The 18085-nt window shown below is 44.1% G+C and overlaps 1 protein-coding gene across 1 annotated transcript; it reads right to left on the bottom strand.

Moving 5' to 3' along the window:
• Positions 1–9755: 9755 nt before the first annotated feature.
• Positions 9756–17610, bottom strand: LOC112622539 (putative butyrophilin subfamily 2 member A3). The gene is given in 9 exon segments (XM_025382315.1): positions 9756–9897; positions 9899–10034; positions 10037–10146; positions 10148–10372; positions 11727–11757; positions 11853–11873; positions 12418–12636; positions 13997–14278; positions 17267–17610. Coding segments are annotated over 9 exon segments (1473 nt in total). The 5' UTR covers positions 17574–17610.
• Positions 17611–18085: the final 475 nt, after the last annotated feature.

Raw genomic sequence — 18085 nt, 5'->3', positions numbered from 1 at the left:
AAGCAAAGGAGCATGAGGTCTGCAGCCATAACACCCGCTGCTGTGACCACCTGAGTCTGGGAATGGCCTTTGAGAACAAGGTCTGCAGACGGAGGTGGGGAGGGATGAAGAGGAAGCACTGGAACAGAGGTCTGTGCAGCCGGCCATCCTCCACCCTCGCCTGGATCTTGCACCCACCCAGACTAAACATTGCATTTCACATCTTCTGTTCCTCAAAACTGCTCTTTATGTTGCTACAGAATGGATATCATTTTTATTATCATTGGTTTCAAAGTTAACAATTTCTCTGCTCTGCTTAAAGTGAGCCGTGTGTTTTCATTCTTTTTAAAGGATGTTTATATTTTTCTTCCTGATTATAGTCAATATTGCAAATGAAGAAAAGCATAAAGGAATAAAAGTTTAAGTAGTGGCTCATGCCTGTAATCTTTGCAATTTGGATGGTCAAGGTGGGAGGATTCCTTGAGCCCAGGAGTTTAAGACCAGCCTGGGCAACACAATGAGACCCCCATTTCTACAAATCAGTCAATCAATAAAATTAAAAATCTGTAGTAGTAATCACATACTTTGGTGGTAGAAATATTTCTTGAAGCATTTTGGTCATATATACAGCAAGCGTCTTTAAAAAGTTACTTGCTCTGATAAGGAAATGCTATTAAAAAAAGAAGAAGTTGTATGCTTTACCCAAAAGTTCCACTTATAGGAATTACTGTTGAAGCAAAAAAAAAGTCAGAAATTAAGACAATAATTTATGTCTGAGGCTGTTAAATATAATAAAATCTACAGTAGCCAAATGTAGATAATTGAAATAGCCAAAATTAGGAAAGTTTTAAAAAATAATTATATATTCATACAATGAAATAGATTATGTCCATTGAAACATTTATATTGGGTTATGAGGAAACGATTATTGGAAGGAAAAACAGATTCTGTACCTAAAACATACAAAATAAGATTTAACGTATGGACCTAATGCTATTAAAATGAAAAATAATTGCCCTTTATTAAAAACATGATTCCTAAAGACTGCATCGAAATCTCTTTTATGATAGAACCATGCATTGTTTGTCTATCCTCGCCTGTTGTATGTGTATGCTGGTTCAGATTTTTCTATATTATAAATATTTCTATAATGAACAAATTTACATATGAATCTATAAGGCACATCTCTTTCTAGACTCTCTTAGAATAGATGGCTTGAGTTGGCCAAAACAGATTTTAGAGACTTTTTTGCCCTCTTCTGACCACAATAAGTTCTTAAGAACATGCAGTTGGAATATTTCTTCATTTATGTTGTCTCCCTTTCCTTCCACCAAATTGCAACATCTGCAGGTCTTTATTCTTTGCACTACTTGCCTCTTCCCCATGTGCCCACATGTATGTGTGGGTGCCCAGGCGCACGTACACACACACACACAGGCACCTCACCCTTTCTCTGGGCAAGTACTCTTCCTGCATGCCCACTCACTACTCTCAGCGATTCAGCCCCTGTCCTCCCAGGCATTGTAGCGCAGGCTCTAATCAACATCCCCCACTTACTTCTTAGTATTCCCCTCTGAATCACAGCCCACTGAAGAAAGGTGGTTAATAGTTCTCCATTCTTTCTATTATGAGATTTAATCTCTCATTCGGAAGAAAGGGAAAAGAAAGCAGAGGCTGTCAAGTCTCCGTGAGAAATTGGAATAATCTCTCTTTGGAAGAATTAGTTTCTTGATTGGCTCAGAGGTGATGTTTCTCATCAGCTGCTAGGAAAAAAACCACTGAGGAAGGTTGAAATGAAAACTGAAAGTACACTGAATTGTACACATTGAAGAAAAATTCCAGCCCTACCTCCCTTAGTGTTTGTGTTTCTGTGTTTGTCTATTTGAATCATTCTTGCATGTACATGTATATAAGTATTTCTACGTATTAAGTCTTTTATCTTAATAGAAATATCAGCAGAACAAAATGAGAAAAGACTATAATGTGGTGAAGAGAGAAAGATGTACACTAATTAAAATGCTATTGTGGCAGTTTGCTAGCATCTACTTGCATGAATATGGGACATAAAGGAGGAGGAGATTTTACTACAGAGTCAAATAAATGTATACGTGGAAAGAAAGCCAGACACAGTGCACATTTTTAAGCACCTCCAGCATCCAGGCTTAGGATCTGTTATCAAATAATATAATTTTTCTGGTTTCCAGAGGCGGTGCTGCTTGACATGTTTTACCTTTTTCAGCAAATTTTTAGTGTGGGTGTTTCTGAGCATCTTAATTCGCCCTCAGCTCCTGGTTTGTGCTATATTGTATTTTCCTGTGTATTTATTTCTCGTGCTGCCAGTGGAGTACATATTATCTGAAGCCGGACTCTAGATAGACTGCGAATACCATCTCTGTAAGACGTCTGTGGGACAAACTGGTTCTTCCTGTGGCCTAGGACCTCAAAACACACTTTTGGGATTTGCAAGTCAGTGATCAAAACTCCTAAGATTAAGATGTGACTGGGGTTGATGAAATTTGATTATATTGTAACAGTTTGAATTTGGGCTGTGCAGTATCTGGTTGAGATGACTGGTTGCTTCTGCATCATGCAGTCCCCCTTTTTTCTTGGTGATAAGGCCTAATTTTCTTGGGTACTGCAATAGGCTCTGCTATCTCATAGATACCAGAAAGCAAGGGACTAAGTTGGAATCAATAGTTTGTAGGTGAAAGTTGTGGGTTTGTGCTTCTCCCAGAGGTCCTTCAAAAGGGAGGCCAAGATAGCTGGGAGTGTGAGTGTACACTCTCCGTACTTCCTTCTTTCTCTCGCCTAGGATGTAGACCTTTGAACTGGAGGTGCGGCAGCCCTCCTAGAACCGTAAGGCAACCTTGGGGTTGGAAGCCACATGCAGAGACAGCAGAGAATGAAGTCATCAGCAGGCTGAGGCATGAATGACAACTCTGAACTGCCAGATCAGCCCTGCACTACCAGTATCTAAATTCATTTTACATGAAAACAACAACAAGAAAAAACAAGAAAATCTTTGTTTTGTTTAAGCCAGCGGTATTTCTGGTCTCTGTTATCAGCAGAATATCAAAATTTTTCCCTCCCCCTTTTCCTTCCCAACAGTTTGTCATAAAACTTCTAAAACATAAAGCAAAGGTGAAAGAATTTTTGGTAAATACCAATTTGGCTACCATGTAGATTATAGTGATATACTTAATATTTTAATAAACTTCCTTACTTTATTATAATCCATACCACTGTTCATTCCCTATTTATCCATCATCCTTATTTACTTATTTATTTAAATGTTCATGTGCTCATTTTTATTTCTGCTTTTTTTCTTTTTTTTTTTTTTCTGGTGAGACGGAGATTTACTCTTGTTGCCCAGGCTGAAGTGCAATGGCGTGATCTCGGCTCACCGCATCCTCCGCCTCCCAGGTTCAAGCGATTCTCCTGCCTCAGCCTCCAAAGTAGCTGGGATTACAGGCATGTGCCACCATGCCCAGCTAATCTTGTATTTTTAGTAGAGACGGGGTTTCACCCATTGCCCAGGCTGACCTCGAACTCCTGACCTCAGGTGAGCCACCCACCTCGGCGTCCCAAAGTGTTGGGATTACAGACATGAGTCACTGCGCCCGGCCCATTTGCTCATTTTTAAATTCACAGTCTATCAGAAGCTTTGCTGCTTGAAATTATATCAGTAAGAACGATCACCCTACACTTGCTTGGAGGATCCAAGTCATTCTGACACAGCAGCTGAGGTGCTAAGCTTCAGATTAGGAGTTTCTGGGCCCAATACTTTATATCATTGAACTTTGTAGTTTCCAAAGTACGAGGCCCTGGGTCCATTTCTCATGCAGCTTTATACTGAACTCTAAGAAAGAAGTCTTGGGAAAGAAATGGATGTGAAATGGGGCAGAAATGAATTCAGTGATTCAACAAATTTTTACTGAGAACCTACCATCTAGTAGGTCTCAGCCATTGAAGTTCAAAACTGGTGAGGAGAAGTTCCATAATACAGTGGATAAGAGCACTAATTCTCAAGTCAGGTGGCCTCTGTGACCTTTGGTCAGTTCCCTAACTTCTCTGTGCCCCAGTTTCCCTACCTGTAAAATAAGGACAGTAATAGTACTTGACTTTTAGAGTTGTTGCTATGAGCATGGAATGAGACAATACATGCATTTTGCTTACAACAGTGTATGATAAAAAAGTAAGTCACAAGAATGTATGCTAAGTGAAAAGTGCACTCAGCCCTCCTTCAAGACCTAGGCACTTGATGCTATCTTCTCTTTGTCTTTTATAAGACCTAGTGCAGTGTCCTGCATGTAGTAGCTGCGGCAAAATGCCCAGAAATTAATCTCCTTTATTGAGTTAGTCTCATCAAGAAATGTCCATTTCTCATGGTTATCTCACCACTTGTTGCCTTTCAGACCTCCCATGAACACAAATATTCTTTCTGCTGTATCTAGATATCTGTCAGCATGTCACAGGCACACTGGCTTACCATCTACTGTCTCTAGGCTTTTTTTTTTTTTTGTATCTTCATCTGTTGTCATGCACAACTCATTAGTCCTGGAACCCAAAGCTGGTTAACTAATTACTCAATGTTTCTGTTTCTTCGTCTGTAGGGTGGAAATGAGACATGGTCCATAAGTTATTTAAGGAAGAGTCAGCACAGCACCTGCATGTATTAACCCTCAATGATTTTCATTGTCTTCCATTCTGAAAGGCTTAATTCTGATGTCTGCATTGATGACTCCTAAATCCACCTCCCCTGGAGATAACATCAACAGTTGCCTGCTGTGGGGCTGAAGTTTTAGTTTGAAGGTGAAGGGAAAATCTCTGAAAAGTCTGACGTGAGAAAATGCGTACATTGAAAATAGCAGTGGGGCAGCTGCCAGGGAAGATGGGAGGTAGGGGGCGCCATTTACATTGTATTCTATGGGATGATGCCTGCTGGGGTTGCACAATATATCCCGTCCTCATCGGTGGGCCAGATGTTAGGAAATAGGGAGACCAGGAAGGAAGCTACTGTGACACTCTAGGCAACAAATGATGGCGGCTTGGTGAAGGAGGAGAGGAGACTTGATTGATTACTCACATTAATTCTAGGAAATACTTACATAGAACCTGCTATGATGCTGGTACTGTACTTAGAGATTTACATGTATTAATAAGATTCAGAACAACACTAAGAGGTACCTTATTTACCACATTTTATAGATGTCAAAGCTGAGGTCCAGGGAGGTTAAATGACTCCCCAAGGTCACACGAGTAGTTTCTTTCTGACCTGGGCCTTGAACCCAGGCTGTCTGGCAAAAGAGTCTGTGCTCAAACCACTGAGCTAAATTACTGAAAGGAAGTGCAAATAGCAGGACTTGGCTATCAGTCAGATGTGGTGGGTTAAGAGAGAACAAGAGAAGTCTAAAATGACTGTTAGGTGGTGTCACTCACTCAGATAGTGATGGGTAGGCAGGGCTGATGGGAATTTAGTTTTGGACACACTCACTGTGAGATGCTAGTGGGCACTGAGGTCAGGGAATATGTGGGGCTGGAGACAGAAATGCAGGTGCCAGTGGGGTCTGCTTATGGGGTAGAGCTCTGAAAATGGACTGGACCATATAAGAGTATATGTGGTGTGAAATGAGAGTCCGGGACCAAAGCCTAAGGAGTTTAAGCAGTTCTGGAGCAAGTGGAGCAAGAATTCAGAGAAGGATCTCCCTAGGAGTAGGGAAAGACCAAGAACAGAGCCCTGGGGATTGATGAGGCAGATGTCACATAGGCAGGAACACCTACTCAGGCAGGTCTATGAAGAACTCAGGGTTGTCCGTAAAGAAAGGACAGAAGTGTATAAAGACAAGCAAGGCCCAGTGTCTCACAGCTATAATCCCAGCACTATGGGATGCTAAGGCAGGTGGATTGCTTGAGCTCAGGAGATTAAGGCTGCACTCAGCTATGATCACATCACTGACCTCTAGCCTGGGTGACAGAGCAAGATCCTGTCTCTCAAAGAAAAACAAAAAACAAAAAACAAAAAACCATGGGGGTGGGAGGGGAAAATAGAAATGTATAATGGATTTAATGGTTGGGAACCCACTAGTAACTGATGAAACAATGTTTATGGTGTGGTACAGCAGTGGTCAGCATCATGGCAAACAGTGCCTGATGACCATACATGTGTTCTCTTTGTGAGACTTTGCATGCATGGAAGTAGAGACCTAGAGAGAGGCAAGTGTGGTGTACTGCCCTGGGAAAGGGGAAGCAGGGCAGTTACAATGAGAGAACGTTGAGCTTGTATATGGTGTATCCTATAGACTCTGGAGTGGACCCCTTATGATTACTCCTCTTGCAGTTTGCAGCCTGTACTTTCTCTGAGTGTGAGTTGAACCTGTGGCTTGCTGCTAACCGATAAAATATGGTAAAGCTGATGGTATGCCCCTTCCATGACTGCATTATGTACTGTAAGACTCTGTCTTGCTACCTGACCCACTCTAGAGGCTCTGTGTTCCCAGCTGGCTTTGAAAATGAAAGCAGTCATCGTGGGTGACCCGCATAGCAAGGAGCTTAGGTGGCCTGTAGGAGCTGAGAGCAGCCTCCAGCTTCAGCCTGCAGGGAGCCGGGGCCCTCAGTCCCTCAACTGTGAAGAAATGAATTCCATTAATGGCCTGAGTGATCTGAAAAGAGGACTCTCCCACAGTCAAGACTCCAGATGAGGCTACAGAATGGCCAACAGCTTGACTTTTGCTTTGTGAAGTTCCGAACAGAGAAGTCCTTTAAGGTCTTCCTGGATTTCTGATCCACAGAAACTAAAATGATAAATGTGTGCTGTTTTAAACCACTAAGTTTGTGGTAATTTGTTAAGCAGCAATAGATCACTAATGCATTAAATGGAAATAGGCAGTGGCAACAAACATGAAGATACAGAAGACAAAAAGAATAACTTGTTTTTCCAGCCCTGACCTCTTGCCTGGACTGCACATTAATTACTATTGCTATCATTTTATTTATTTACTTATTTACTCATTTTTTGAGATGGAGTCTCACTCTGTCTCCCAGGCTGGAGTGCAGTGGTACAATCTCGGTTCACTGCAGCCTCCGCCTCCCGGGTTCAAGTGATTCTTCTACCTCAGCCTCCTGAGTAGTTGGGATTATAGGCGCATGCCAACGCACCCAGCTAATTTTTGTATTTTTAGTAGAGACGGGATTTCATCATGTTGGCCAGGCTGGTCTTGAACACTTGACTTCAGGTGATCCACCTGCCTTGGCCTCCCAATGTGCTGAGATTACAGGTATGAGCCACTGTGCCCGGCCTGCACATTTATTATTGACCTGCCTACTCTGCATCTCCACGAGGATCTCTAGTAAGCTCCTCAACCCGAACGTATCCAAAACTGACATTGGATTCTATACTGGCTTCTCCTCTGGCCTCTGAAATGGACTTCTCCCTCAGTTTCCTCATCTCCGTAAGTGGCAACTCCATCTGTACCGTTTCTTAGGATTAAAACCTTGTGGTCACCCTTGATGTCCTCCTTTTTCACACACCACATTTAGGTTTACCAGCAAAGCCTTTTTACTCTGTCTTGAAAATAAATCCAGCATCAGATCATTTCATGGCTCCTCCCTGGTACAAGTCACTGGCATCTCCCCTCTGGATCACTGCAGTAGCTCCCAGCTGGGTCTTCAGGCTTCCATCCACCACCCGTACACACAGCCCATCTCGGTCTAGCATCTGAAGTAAGTCCAGTTTTTTTTCTGCCAAACTTTCCGGCAGCTGCCCTCTCAGAGGTAAAGCCTAGGTTAGCATGATGACTTTCAGGGGCATATATGATCTGGCCCTCAACCCCAGAGGTTCAAAGAATCACTCTGGATTCTTTCAATAATGTGTCTTTTTGTAACTGCAGTAACACAATTTTGGACTTTTGAAATTTTTTTCATTCCTGTTAGATTATTGTATTGTCTCAAACCTAAAATACTGCCATTCAAGTCAGAATTTGAGATGCCTGAGTGTATTAGAATTCTCCAGAGAGACAAAACCAATATGATATAGATATATATGATGAGCGGGTGTTTATTAGGAAAATTGACTCATGTGATTATGGAGGCTGAGAAATCCCATGATAGCTCGTTTGTATGCTGGAGACCCTGGGATGCTGGTAGCATGGCTCAGTTTAAGTCTGAAAGCCTCAGAACTAGGGACACCGATTGTGTAAATCTCAGTCCAAAGTGAAAGGCTTGAGAACCCAGGGCTTTCTGGTACAAGTCCCGAATCTCAAAGGCCAGAGAGCCAGGAGTTCTGATGTCCAAGAGCAGCAGCAGAAGAATGTCTCAGGGGAGAGAAGAATTTGCCTTTCCTTTGCCTTTTTATTGTATTGGGCCCCCAGCCAATAGGAGGGGAGAATTTCCCACTGACTCACATGCCAATCTCTTCTGGAAATACATTCGCAGACACACCCAGAAATAATATACCAGTTGTCTAGGTATTCCTTAATCCAGTCAAGCTAACATCTAAAATTAACCAGCTCATGGATTCACTTCCAGGATCCACTATTCCAAATATGGTCTGGGGACTCCTAGGGAGAACTGTGATATACTCCTAAGGAGTCCCCAATGTTAATACTGTTTTCATCATCATCATCATAATATAACATTTGTTGTTTTTGATCTCATCCTCTCGGTAGGGTACAATAAGGTTTTTGGGGGCCTATATAACCTATGATATACCAATAGATTTAATACAAAAGCAGATATGAGAATACAAACATCTTCTATTAAGCCAGACATTAGATTTGAAAAAAGTTAACCAATGTCACACTTCTTGTTCTTTTGTTTGGACACAACAGTTGATTTTTCACAAAACATTCTATTTATATTAACCTATATTTGGTTCATTTGTCGTATTTTAACATGAATTAGTAAATAGTATTTTAACATTTTCTGTTTTAATGTCAAATGACATAAATATTAACAAATGTCAACCCAAATAAACAAAAGCTCCTCAAGGCCCTCAATAGTTATTAAGTGTCTAAAGACATAATTAGACCAGGAAGTTTGAAGTCACCGGTGCCCCCATTTAACTTGAATGCTGTCGCAGACCTGATCCAGTACCACCCTGCTCAACCAGGACCTCAAACCTCAACCATACCCAAGGACTGAGTACTGACTCCTTGTTTATTGTAGGGACACGTGAGCCAAACCACATCCACGTGTCCATGTTCTTCATTCGTCTTCATCCCAGGTCCAGGCCTGTGGGTGTGTGCTCTGGAAATCATGGGGTTGGGTGGAAATGAGCCATCATCTCCTGGGACCCCTTAGCTGTCATGGTGGGACTTAGCTATCCTTACAACCTTGGTCCCTCCCAGCTCTCTGATTCCACGTCCTCTATCTCTGACCTGCATATCTGGTTCCCTGTCCCTCTGGTGATCCTGTGGATTCCTCCCTCCTCTCACATCCTGGCAACTCCTCTTGGCCTCATTCCAAGTCCATAGCATCTGGTGCCAACTGGCATGCTGGGCTCAATAAGGCCACCCTGATGTTAAACAGCAGGTTCGCTACCAATCAGCTTCTCACACTTTCTTCCTGGCTGGGAGCCTTGGAACAACTAGTTGTTCCCCTCCCATAGTTACAACCAAAGGAACTACTAAAGCCACACCTAATGAGGAGGTGAACAGGGGCTGAGGTCTGGAGTGGGTGTGAAAGAGGCAGCTGGAAGAGGTTCTCCTGTGTGACCAGAGGGGAGGAGGGCGTGTCTTCCACCAGGGGCGTTGTGCAGTGGCTGCCGAGACGGCCAGGGCTTATCTCCATGGCTGTGAGACAGGGAACTGATTCTGTGGGCTGTGGTGGGTCTCTGCTCTGTGAAGTGTCCGGCCCTCTTCAGGCACCGGGACCCCACTGGCTCCTGTGAATGCAGAGCAGATTAAGATGCAGCTGTCAAGGGCCTAAGCTGAACAAGGGCCTCACGGGCACAGAAAAGGCTGAATGGGGAAATGTGTAGATGTGTGATCTGTTTCTCATGTTGTAGAAGGAGACGTCTCCAGCTTCATAGTCCAGGAAGACGCCCACCTGGCAAAGGGCTCCTCCAGAGAGAGAATCCACTTAGGCGAGGTCAGGGCCCAGTATTTCCTTTTATGCGTCTCCAAGGTCCAGAAGTCATTCTGAGGAAGCAGTGGGACCTCCCATTTCCTCAACATTGTCTCTACAGATCCCCACAGTCCACTCAATCACGTTTTCCACCTCTACCTCCAAGTGATGTTTCCCTGAGGCGAAGCTCTCCTGGCCTAGGACACAAAGCTAACTGTCGAATCTCACTGGGTTGTCCGGCATGCTCTCCCCGGAGGGTTCCAATGTCACACTCCTCTTGTCCTCTGACACGAAAAGATCGGGATAAGCAGTGTCTGGGTCCAGGACCACACTGGCTGCAGAGGAAGTCTCAGGAACTCTGTGTGGTTCCTGGTCCCCAGAGAGGTCTCGGAAAGCTGCTGCGGGATTCCCACGTAGGGGCCATTTCCCTGAAGGCCCCCTGATCCCAGGCAGCTCATACCCAAGAATTCCTGAAGCTGCACTTTTTTTTTCTTTTGAGACGGAGCTTTGCTCTTGTTGCCCAGGCCTGAGTGCAATGGTGCGATCTTGGCTCACCGCAACCTCTACCTCCCGGGTTCAAGTGATTCTTCTGCCTCAGTCCCCCAAGTAGCTGGTATTACAGACATGGGCCACCATGCCTGGCTAATTTTATCTTTTTAGTACAAACAGGGTTTCTCTCCATGTTGGTCAGGCTGGTCTCGAACTCCCAACCTCAGTTGATCCTCCTGCCTCTGCCCCACCAACTGCCAGGATTATAGGTGTAAGCCATCATCCTGGCCTCTGAAGCTGCACTTCTGTCTCTCCAGAGACAGAAGCAGCACCCTCAGGTTGAGAAGAACTGAGGCTTTATGAAATCCAGAGAGTTTAGGAAATGAGCCCCAATTAATCATTCACATTTTTAGCATTCTAAGATCTACCTTTCTATTGTGTTAAAATGATTTCCTCCATTCCCCAAGTTAATATGTCTGGTTGTGACAATTTGCTATTTTGTCCCAAGTTGACAGTGGCAATTTTGAAATTCACCTGAAGAGGAAAGGTCCGTGTGCCATGGTATCTGGTAAAGCTTGGATTCTGTGGTGCTTATGGACAGAGGGGCTGAATCATAAGATGGGAAGTGCTCATTGGGAGTAGGCAATTGGTTCTGTGCTCTCCCACTCACCTGAACTCCCTCCCCTGGCAGGCTATACACAAAGTATCAGTGCTCTTTTAGGAGCCGAAATGCATCTCTGGCCACTTATTTGTATACCATTCTGTCAGGCTGATTGGGACCCTTTATAGCCTCTTCCCCACATGGGCCTTCAACTATGCACAGTCTATACCATCCCTAGTATATAAATTGCTAAGACAGCATTGTCTTCTTTCAAATTGATCCAGAATCAAAGAGCAAAAATCACTGAAGCATAAATCTTGGGGAGGCTACTATATACGGAAACCTCTGGTCATCATGTATTAAATTATTCCAGAAGAGAAAGGATCCTAGGATGTAAATCACAGGGTGGACTGAGAGCTGCCGGGATTCCCTGACAGAAGAGCCATGATGCATCATTGCTGGGACACTGTTGATGAACTGACCCCAGTTCCCTGCTGTACCTGCCTAGCCCTGGGCCCCTTGCTCATCTCCTCTAAGGAGTCCTGTTAGCTGGCTAGCAGGAGAAAGCTGAGATCTGAGGGAACATCAGGGGCACTCACTAGCATGTAAGAATATTCTTCTCCATCCTGCAAGGGACAGACAGAGGTGAATGTCATGAGATGCTGCTAAATGAGCAGAACACAAATTGTACAAGGAGTAGTTCAGGAAAGGGTAAACTTACGCAATTCTTCTTGAAGTTGCTCTGAGAAACAGAAACAAAATCATGTCTTCAATAGAAGAACTAAAAGAAGTTGGGTTTATAGTAAACAATGCAGGAACCATCCTTTCTACGAACAGCATCTCCCTTCCCTCATGCTTAGGGCACTGTCAGAAATCAGAAATGATATATGATCAGGTAGCTGGGTAGTACCGGTACATTGTTACACTTGTTTTTGCTCAACCATTTAGTACTTTACATAGCCAGGCGAATGAGTGCGATGCGGGCAGAATGAAAGAACGAAAGCTCTGAGAGATTCATCCCAAGGACATGAGAGTTCCAAGTCTTTGTTGCTGCTGCGGTGCATTTCATGTCTCTTCCGTACGCTGGTACCTGGGAGAGTGGTGTCCTTTGTACAGTGGTGAACTGTTCTCCTACTCTTTTACCTTTTTTTTTTTTTAATTAGAGATAAGGTCTCACTGTATTACCCAGGTTGGCCTCGACCTCCTGGGCTCAAGTCATCCGCATGCCTCAGCCTCCCACAGTGTTGGGATTCAAGGCTTGAGCCACTATACCTGGCCTCTTTTACCTTGGATTTGAAGTTCTTTCTCTTTTTCCACACATTCTTTCTCCAGTTCCTTTAGCGCAGTTTCTTTCCTTTCCTGTTCAAACTCTTTTTCCTGACAAATCTTTTTTTCCTTTTGGAGTTTGTTGATCCAGTAGATGCATACGGCAATGAATATCATCAGAATAGTCATGATAACAGGCAGGATCACCACACAGGGAGACCTGCTGGGCATGAAGGATTCTGAAAAGGCAGCCAGAAATGTCCACTTACTTTGAAACAGAACATCCAGATGAGAGCGCCCCTAGGAACACATCTCAAGAGCTCCTCAGCCACCTGCTTTGTTAGTTTCTCCCTCAGAAAACTCAGAGGGAGAAAGTGATGCTGGCTCAGCCCTGGTTGACACCTCAGTGGCTTCCAGGGCCAAGGCCCAGAGGTAGCAAAGCAGAAACATCTGCAGTCACCATGGGAAGGACCAGGGTGCATAAAGCTAACCAGCCATGCTGAGTCAGCACAGCCACCACCTTGTCTCAAGCCACCATCCCTCACACCTGGAACACTGCAGTGCCCTCCTTCTTATTCTGCCCTTATCTTTTGTAGTCTATTCTCAACAGACCATCCCAAGTGTAATCATGTTAATTCTTAGCTCAAAACCTTCCAATGCTTTCCATGTCACTCTCCCTAAAAACCAAAGACTGTTTGTGGTTTATGATGCCATGTAGAATGTGTTTTCATTGTCTCTGTGAATTAATCTCCTTTCTCTTCCTGCACTCACTCCATTTCAGCCACACCAGCATCGCCTTCTGGGGGTCCTGGAAACTGCCAGAGATGTTCCTTCCCCAGGCCCTTTGCATATGCTTTTCCTGTAGCTGGTTGCTCAGTCCTTAAGCATCTGATGGTCCCTTACCATCAGACGGGATGGCTCAATTCCCATCTTTACAGTGAAGTCTTCCCTGACCATTCTGTTAAGAATTGCAATGTCTCACACTGCCTCTTTATTCCTTCCTTGCTTAATGTTTCCTATAGAAGTTCATCACCATCTGATGGAATATATAGTCAATTATTTAATCACTTTTTGAGGGAAGAGATCTTGATATATTTTGTTCAATGATTTACCCTTGGTTTCTAGAACAGTGTCTTGAATATACGATATGCTTCTTGAGCATTTGTTGAATGAATTATGAGTGTGTATCAATAAGGATTTTTCCCAGCTCTGTCCCTTGGAAAATCCCTTGGGCAGAAAGGGATGGCTGCAACATACAGGAGCACCAAGTGTAGAGAGTCACCTATCTACACCACTCTCCCTCCATGTGTAATGGTTATTTTCAATGTTTAAAAATTGCTACATCATAAGGACCTTGCAGGAAAAAAAAAAAGACTAGGTTGACCCTCAGAGAAGAGGCTCCTACTCTTGAGTTTTGGGACTCTTTGATTCTCCTTTTGTGAAAAGGGATTAGAGAAGCTTCATATTAGCTGCAGCCTCTAGCTCCACAGGGGTCAGGACCATTCTACCCACACTGCTGCCCCCATCCCCGCTCTGGGCTCCATCTGTGTGCTAAGGATCCCCATGCACTCGATGAGTCTCAGAGAGCAGAGAACTAACCTGGAATAAAAATGACACTTTCTTTCTTCTGGCCGAACAGGGTATCATTGATAGAGCAGGACACGTTCCTCACCAACTTGTCTCTGGTAATCACAGCTGTGGTGACTATGAAGAGCCCTTCTGTGTCAGGGGTGGAGGTCTCCTTCAGGGCAGGCACGACCTCACTGTAGGGGTCCCTCCACACCGTGAGGGGCTTCAGGTACCACCCTCCAGATATGCACTCCAGCCAGATGCCCCCGTCCTCGTGGTCTCTCATTTCAATGAGGGGCTCAGAGTCCAGTCCTGGGGAGAGATACCAGGGCTCAGCTAAAAGGCAGTGGTGTCTCAGTGCTGACTGCATCTCTTCTGTGAAGAGAGAAAGTAAAGGAAAAAAAAGAGGGAGGTAAGAAGCAAGAAATAGGAAGGAAGAAACAAAGGATGAGGGTAAGGAAGAAAGAACGTTGATGTTAGAGAACACCAGGAGACCAATGGGCCACATAAACTGTGAGCTCTCTAAGAGGAAAGGATCCCATTGCACCCTTCTCTTTGTGTTCCACCTACAGGCCCCATTGCAGCACCAAGCATCTATGTGTCTGCTATAAATGCTTATTCAATTTATCCTGCAAGATTAATTTTCTCACTTAAGGTGGGTTTGTCAACTCCAACTTCAAACAGGCAGGTTTTGGAGTTCACTTTCTGGTCCTAGGATGACTTCTCAGTAGACCTCAGCTTCCAGAAGCTCTTGAATAACAAGTAGAGGGACAGAAATCTACCAGACAGGCAGAATACTAAGCAACCTTTTGACCTAAAGACATTGACCCTTCTGTCTAGTTTAGGGCTTCACATAAACACTGCTCTCTCCCACCCATAGTAGGTGATGGTTTTTAGGAGCCTCAACATGGTAGCCTGCAAAGCCAACCCTAATCCTAATTCACAGTTTACCTCCCAGAGGCTCCGTCTGTTAGGCAACATCTCTTTTGCTTTTCTTTTGATTTTCAGAGACAGGGTTTTAGCTCTGTTGTCCAGGCTGGAGTGCAGTGGCAAAGTCATAGCTCATTGCGCCCTGTAGTCCTGGGCTCAAGAGATCCTCCCACTTTAGCCTCCCAACTAGCTAGGATTACAGGCATGTTCCACTATGCTTGGCTAACATTTTATTCTATTGTAGAGACAGAGTGTTGCACAGGTGGGGCAATTTTCTTATAGTGCTTTGAGAACATCAATTTATTAGAAAGATCTGGATGCTCTTGGGATTAAGATAACCATATCACTTTTTTAATATCAGAGATCATCACCAAAAATCCTAAGAATCTAGACTTACCCTAACTACAATCCATGTTTAATGAATCTTCAGTAAAAGTGAATACCAGGTATGAAAGAGCTGCATGATCCTAGGGGACCCTTCAGCCATGCGTGAACATCCAAACTTCTTCTGAATAATTCCTTTGTAAAGTCTCCAAATTATGGCAAAGACAGGAAATTAAGCCAATAACTTAAGTCTATTGTTGTGGCTCAATTTAATTATTATTAATATTTTTTGACATAGTCTCACTCTATCGCCTGGGTAGGAGTGCAGTGGCATGATCGTGGTTCACCACAGCCTGAACTTCCTGGGTTCAGGTGATCCTCCCACCTCAGCTTCCCAAATAGCTAAGACTACAGGCATGTGCCACCATGCATGGCTAATTTTTTTATATATTTTTTAAAGAGATGGGTTTTTGCATGTCGCCCAGGCTCACTTTAATTTTTATCAGGAGATAAAACTACTTGTACATTTAAAGGCTCAGTGGAATAAGAATTAAAATAATTCAGCAAATTGGAAAACAAAGTTCTTCAAAACATTCCATGAGGTTCAATACAGGAAGTATGACAAAATAGATTTAAAGGCAAAATCAGCCACCAACCAACCTAACAAAGAGAATACAGTAAACAAACAAACAAAAAGTCCTAAGCAGCCCAATTCAGAGTGGAGAAGGCCAGGCCAGTGTCAGTTTTACAGAGAGGGAGGAGCAGATTGCTGCCATGTAGAAACCATAACTGGCCAACCCTGCAGTGCTGCTACAAACACAGCCATGACAAAGGGTCAAGAAAGCCTCCTTTCACAATATTCTGTTTTAATCACACACAAAGTTGCCATTCTGAGTAGCAAAGATGGGGTCTCCTACTTGCTATGATTTGAGGTCCCTTGGGACAGACCCAATTCCCTAATCTGCACCTCCTCTGGTTTGATGGAGTGAAATGCCACCACAGATTATCCTGCACCTGAAAGGCTTTTTCAGTCCTCAAATATATATTTTAAAGCACAATCAACTAACCCCAAGACTGAAGTAATCACTTAATATCATTTTAGCAAACTTCTAGAAATTCCAGTTTAAATGTATTTCTATGTTGAAATCTTGTGTATTCCCTGCCAGATAAATTCTTACACTTTCTCTGTGGAGTCAGCAGGAACATAATTTTGCCTCTGGGCTAGGCACTGTGGCTCACACCTGTAATCACAGCACTTTGGGAGGTCAAGATGGGCAGATCACATGAGGTCAGGAGTTTGAGACCAGCCTGGTTAACATGGCAAAACCCTGTCTCTACTAAAAATACAAAATATGCCAGGCGTGGTGCTGCATGCCTATAATCCCACCTACTTAGGAGGCTGAGGCAGGGAGAATTGCTTGAACCTGGGAGGTGAAGACTGCAGCGAGCTGAGATCCTGCCACTGCTCTCCAGCCTGGGCAGCAGAGCGAGACCACGTCTCAAAAAAAAAAAAAAAAATTTGCTTCTGTATTAAATCTTGCTTTAATAAAACCCTATATTTACATATAAGTCACTCTCTTTGCAATCAGCATTTCAGGAAAGAAGTCAGGATTAATATTTATCAAGAAATAAGATTTCAAATATCATAGTTCTCTGGGCAGTTGTTGTTTATTCCAGTTTGTCCTGGGACAATTATTAACGGTGTCTCCTCTCACTCTCAGAAGTGCACAGCTCAGTGCTAAGGCACCCATAAGACTTCTCTTCTGAGATTCACCATTTTCCCCTGCTCATGGCCTCAGATGAGTTCTGCATGTGCTTCTCAAGAAGTCAAGCCCACGGCTTAGCAGGGCAAGCTCACTCATGGTGGCCCTTGTGCAGGAGGAAGGATTTTTCCCTGGAATCTTCTTTCCATAGGGAGAGTGTCCCTGTGGAAAGGGGATCCACGAAAGAGGACTGTGCTGGTCTGCAATGGGCCAGAAGTTAGGAGATTTACTTTCCCCAAAAGTCATACTGTGCCAAAGTAACAAAGCAAATGAAGAGACGCACCTGCCACCACGAGGTGCAGGATGGCCTCATCGTAGGACCTGCCTTCTTGGAAGTAACAGCGGTAGGTGCCGTTCTCCTGGGCTGTGATGTTGTGTATGACCAGGGCCACGCTGCCCCTGCTGATGTCTTTGCTCACAAAGATGGTTCTCCCTCGGTATTCCTCCATCTGCTCCTCTGTTCTCTCTCTCCCACCCTTACACACAAACACTGCGGGGAAGAACTGAGACTGGAACCACCGCACCTTCATGTCCTCAGCATTTTTCTCGGGTGACAGATGGCAGCGTAACGTAGTGTTTTCTCCCACCATGGCCAGGATGGGATCAGTGCCCCACGACAGTGACCTTGGCTGTTCAACACGGGGCAGAATCAGACAAAGACACCAGCCATCACATCTCTAAGGCAGGAAAGGAAGCAGATATTGCAGGGACAAAAATATTCTTTCCACGGCCATAGGGTCTTCTTGGGCTGAGAATTCTGCGGACCAGTAGCTGTGGGTAGTCGACAGCACCCCTGGGAGCAGTAACTATGAAATCTGCTTCTGTTTCATGAAGGAAACCCTGGGAAGCCTGCCCTGAGCACCCTCTGTCCACCCTGTGCCCCATGAGGAGAATTTCCTCCATTCCCCAATCTAGTGCTGTGCCTGAGTGTACTGTAAACTTGAGCTGTGCAACAGGGCACCTACCCACTAGCTCATTCCAACTGAAATGAGCTGTAAGTGTAAAATACACACAGGATTATGAATATTTAAAATTTCAAAATGTTGACTAAGCATTTAAACATTCATATTTGGTTATTTGGGGTGAAACAAATGTAGTATAC

This window comes from Theropithecus gelada, chromosome 4 (genome assembly GCF_003255815.1).
Source record: "Theropithecus gelada isolate Dixy chromosome 4, Tgel_1.0, whole genome shotgun sequence".
NCBI lineage: Eukaryota > Metazoa > Chordata > Mammalia > Primates > Cercopithecidae > Theropithecus > Theropithecus gelada.
Note: the sequence above shows the minus strand (reverse complement) of the source record. Positions and strands in the feature narration are given on the sequence as shown.